Source organism: Penaeus japonicus, unplaced genomic scaffold (assembly GCF_977035675.1).
Source record: "Penaeus japonicus unplaced genomic scaffold, GWHDUDI00000001_assembly GWHDUDI00000006, whole genome shotgun sequence".
NCBI classification, from domain to species: Eukaryota; Metazoa; Arthropoda; class Malacostraca; order Decapoda; family Penaeidae; genus Penaeus; species Penaeus japonicus.
In genome coordinates this window covers 24,765,294-24,769,980 of record NW_028234408.1, presented here as the reverse complement: position 1 = coordinate 24,769,980, position 4,687 = coordinate 24,765,294, and the positions used below count along the sequence as shown (strand labels likewise).

The window sequence follows — 4,687 nt, the reverse complement described above, 5'->3', positions numbered from 1 at the left end:
ATATGTATATGTATATAAACATGTGTGTGAGTGTGTGTGTGTGTGTGAGTGTGTGTGTGTGTGTGTGTGAGTGTGTGTGTGTGTGTGAGTGTGTGAGTGTGTGTGTGTGTGTGAGTGTGTGTGTGTGTGTGAGTGTGAGTGTGTGTCTGTGTGTGTGTATGTGTGTGTGCGCGTGTGTGTGTGTGTGTGTGTGTGTGTGTATGTGTGTGTGTGAGTGTGTTTGTGTGTATACATTTACGTTTTAAGACCACAAACACAACTCTAAGACGTAGATATTTACGATATGGACATCCTTGGCACGACTCGCTTCCGCTGAGCCGCCCCCAGGCCAGGAAGGGACGAAGGGATGTGAGGGAGATATGGAGGCCATTGACCCTTAGAGGGTGATCTCAAGGCGAAGTTCACAGGGAGGTCAGTGCACAAAGGTCAAGCCGGCCGAGGATGCGCAGCCAGGAGAGGGTGCCAAGGTGACCTTTCGCAGCGCGCGGGTCAGGGCGGGCGCGGCGGGCAGCCCCGGGCGCAGGAGAGGGGTCCTCTTTGCCCTCTGGTGGCGCCTGCGGGCATATCCATACGCAAGGACGAATCGCGTCGTCGGGATGACACCGGCGGGGCGGGGAAAGTTAGGGCGGGTCGCAGGCTTCAGTGAAAGTGTTGACCAGGGGGGAGCGGTGCGCATGCGCGTGTAGCCCAGTATATAGCGTCGGCCACGTGGATCCGCTCAGGAGTGCGTACTGACGTCTGCGGCAATATGGCTCGCTCATTTCTTCTATGGGGCGTATTGGCGGTTAGCATCGGTGAGTGCGTGTGGAAGGGTGTGTGCTTGCCGCGTGTGTTCCTTGCCCTGTGACCTTGCCCACTACCCAGCCCTGTGACCTGACCACCTCAGGTGTGTGCGACCTCTAACCCTCCTTCTTTGGCGTGTGACCCCGAGCGGCATGGGCGGGGGCGAGTGGGCGTCGTGCCAGTGTGACAATCTCACCCACAGTGACCCCGGAGTTTGGAGCCAGTTTTTGCCCTTAGGATTAAGGCTCCAAGTGCCACGGAGGGCGCGTCCCTGTCCCCCGACCGGAGTGCCCTCATAGGGCCGCCATTCACCTCTGGCATCGCTATGTAGTGCACGCCCACGCCGAATCATTCATTTTTTTTATTACTAAACAACATGCGAGATGTTTTAGCCCAGTTCGCCATACACGTGAGAATCAAGGAAGTCAAATGTCACGACTCTCGTGGGAGACTTCTTTCACTCCCGGGAAGCGTTACGGCGATGGAATTCCTAGGTTATCGCAGCATGCTTAGGTATAAGAGCTTATGCTCATATTTTGTATATGATGCTTTTTCATCAAGTGGCGACAATGTCATTATATCATTTTGAATTCAACAATTGAAATTTGATTGTTATGTATGCGTGTGGTATTCATATAACTGGCCAATATTTATTCTTGTTCTGGTGTATTCTTCTGTTCGTAAGCATTCGCATACAGGTAGCATGCCTTGTCTAATACTGTTGACATGATGAATTGCAAGTGAACTTTGGGGCAATTTTATCTAATTTATAATGTCCGTTGTCAATACTTGGAGGTCATAAGGGTAGTAGGAGTTTCCAAGCAGCATGTTGATAGCTATTGTGGTGCTATGGGATTGAGGGGAGGTAGGAGGGGGGGGGGAGCGTACCATCAGAAAGGAGTGTCTTGCTTTCACCTCTACGTTTAAACTTGCTTTCTTAAAACGTTCGGCTGACTTAACCCTAACAGTTATGCCATTTAGGCTTCTCTCTCTCTCTCTCTCTCTCTCTCTCTCTCTCTCTCTCTCTCTCTCTCTCTCTCTCTCTCTCTCTCTCTCTCTCTCTCTCTCTCTCTCTCTCTCTCTCTCTCTCTTTCTCTCTCTCTCTCTGTTTGATCTGGCAGCAATCAGTATTTTGTGTTTGTTCGTCTGCACCAATTTAATTATAGTAATATCAATATCGTATTAATATTAATAGCAATGTTGTATCACTGAGATGGAATAATAACAGCAGCGTTAGCAAGCGTAGCGCCATGACTGGCAACGGGCGTCATCGAGAGAATATGCAGACACACATTATCATGCCGTAGCATCTGCACTACCTGTTTCTCCCGCTTAGCATAACACTACCCGTTCGAAAGTCCTCTCGAATGCCGTAAAAACAGCAGCGATTACTCTCTTTTTTCATTCTTGTTCTGGAAAGCTCTTACTCCCTCCCCTCTACTCTACCCCCACCCCCCGTCCCCTCTCCCACCAACTCTTTTGACCCCCTCCCATCCCATCCCACCCTCCCTCCCCGAAACCCCCTTCCAACTCACTTTTGTTGATACTGAGTTTTCACCTCTTTTACCTCCCCCCCTCCCCCCTCCCCCCACCCCTACTCCAAGCCCACCCCACCCTTTTTCTGACCAGTCTTGGGCCGCCCGCGACACTGTGCCTGAACAGGTTCTATACTTCCTCTGAGAAAGAATACGCGACTTTCACCTATGACTGGAGTTTGATTTTATCACTGAAGATCATTTCGTTAACTGATAAAAGTTCTGGAACTGGTAAAAGCACGTTTGATAGTCTGGCTTAATTGATGAAGTCTGTCAGCGATTAAGATCTTGATAAAGCGATAGGGTTGAAAATAATGCTAATGACAGTAAATTGTGATAGTATGTTGCATTTTTTGCCATCATTCTGATAATGTTCTTCATAATGGCTTGTGTTAATGCAATAATAACGATCGCCCTTATGATAATATCTTTCGTATGGTTATCTAGAGTAAGATTACCTCAGTATTTGACCATGTCACTTGCACTTTTTGAGGTCGTATAGTTGCGAAATAGTTTTCATGAATAGTAAACAAAAATGACATTCTTATAAAATTGTCAGTACTTTCAATCAGCAGAGAAAAATGAGACAGTTTAATACCTTCAACGTATATAACTCGGTTATAATTACTGTATCAAGCATTTTATTAGTATTAGTAATAACATTGATCATGATATAGTCCTTAGTGTTATCATCAACAAATCGTCGTTGTTATCAACACAGTAAAAGGTGTTTTGGCCATTGCCGCTAACACGGAATTCCATTATAACTGTAACGATAAACCCTTCGACATTATTTTCTCTTGAACTGGTCAAATGTGTACAAATACAAGATCAAATAGAATTAAATAGATATTGCATTCGAAGCAACGAGAGTATTTGGCAAAAAAACTCCGATTGGAAACGCAAGCAAAAACGGATTGGCAAAACGGTGCCTCGAGAAAGAGTGACCCCTCCCTCCCTTCCCCCCTTCCCCCTTCCCCCTCCCATCCTCCCCGGCCACCCCATTTGCGTGAGGATCGACAAGCAATCGAGATGCTTTAAACATTTTCGATTTTTCTTTTCTTCTCATCCTGACGAGACAGAACATGCGAGAAATGAAGGAAGAAAATAACTTGTGGTGATATCTTGAGAATAAGTCTAAGCGCCATTATCGTTATTCTGTTATTATCATTTGTTGCTGTTACTTTTACTAATATCATTGTTAACACATCGTTACCATGGTCGTTGTTATCACTACTATTGTTATTATCGTTGGCAGTAAAAGTTATATTGTTGTTATTGTTGTAGCTGTTTTATTGTTTTGTTATCATTAATTAGAATGACTATGATTTTATCATTGTTATTATCATAATTATTATAATGTTATTATATGATTCAGAAAAAAATGGATGATGATATCATATTCTCCTTAACATCGTTTGGTAGTTAGTTAAATAATAATGAAGAATAACGTTAATTCCAATCACACATTACCAGCATCATCATAATAATTAATTTCCACGCAGGCTTACCTAAGAAAAGCCAAGTAAAAGATAAGTCTTGGCCCAAGGGAACTTTCCCCACGTCACACGCCATCGCAAGTGCTCTGATAATGGCTCGCAATTAAGTCACTTTCCCGACAGCTGAAACGCCTGTTAATCGGACCTTGGCCAACAGGAAAGAGGGGGATGAGGGGAGGGGGAGGGTAATATGTAACATTGCGTCATTGGTGTTACGTCACGTCTTAACGAAACGTCAGCGGCGGTCAGTGGCGTGATGGTGAGGGGTGTGGAGGGGAGGGAGGGGAAGGAGGGGAGGAGAGAGAGAGAGAGGGAAAGACGGCGTTTTGAAAGCGAAAAAAATGGTTTAAATTTTCGACATAGCTCGAGATAGGACTTTTACTGAGAGATGATATGCCTGTGTCGTTACTTTATGTACAAACACGCACGCGCTCACACATACACACACACGTACAAATACACATAAACACACAAACACACACAATACAATTGTTGAATTCACACAGCTTCGTTAAATTATATCAAACAATCATGCCTTCTTGCAAAGTTTTCCCAAATCGTCGAAATCGTGATAAGGCAATGATTAAGCAAAACATATTAACAAAGAATGTGTGTATATATATTTATTATATATACAGTATATATATATATATATATATATATATATATATATATATATATATATATATATATATATATATATATATATATATATATATATGTATGTATGTATATGTATATATATATATATGTATGTATATGTATATATATATATGTATGTATGTATATGTATATATATATATATATATATATATATATATATATATATATATATATATATATATTATATATTATATGTATATATATGAA

At 42.8% G+C, this 4,687-nt stretch overlaps 1 protein-coding gene across 1 annotated transcript in view; it reads left to right on the top strand.

Annotated features, from left to right (window-relative positions):
- Positions 1-679: 679 nt before the first annotated feature.
- The window catches only part of LOC122243075 (chitin deacetylase 1), a 12,275-nt gene continuing 8,267 nt past the window's right edge, over positions 680-4,687 (top strand). The window contains exon 1 of the mRNA XM_043000542.2: positions 680-794. Within this exon, the coding sequence (XP_042856476.1) occupies positions 749-794 (46 nt within the window). The 5' untranslated portion in view covers positions 680-748. The remainder of the gene's footprint in view (positions 795-4,687) is intronic.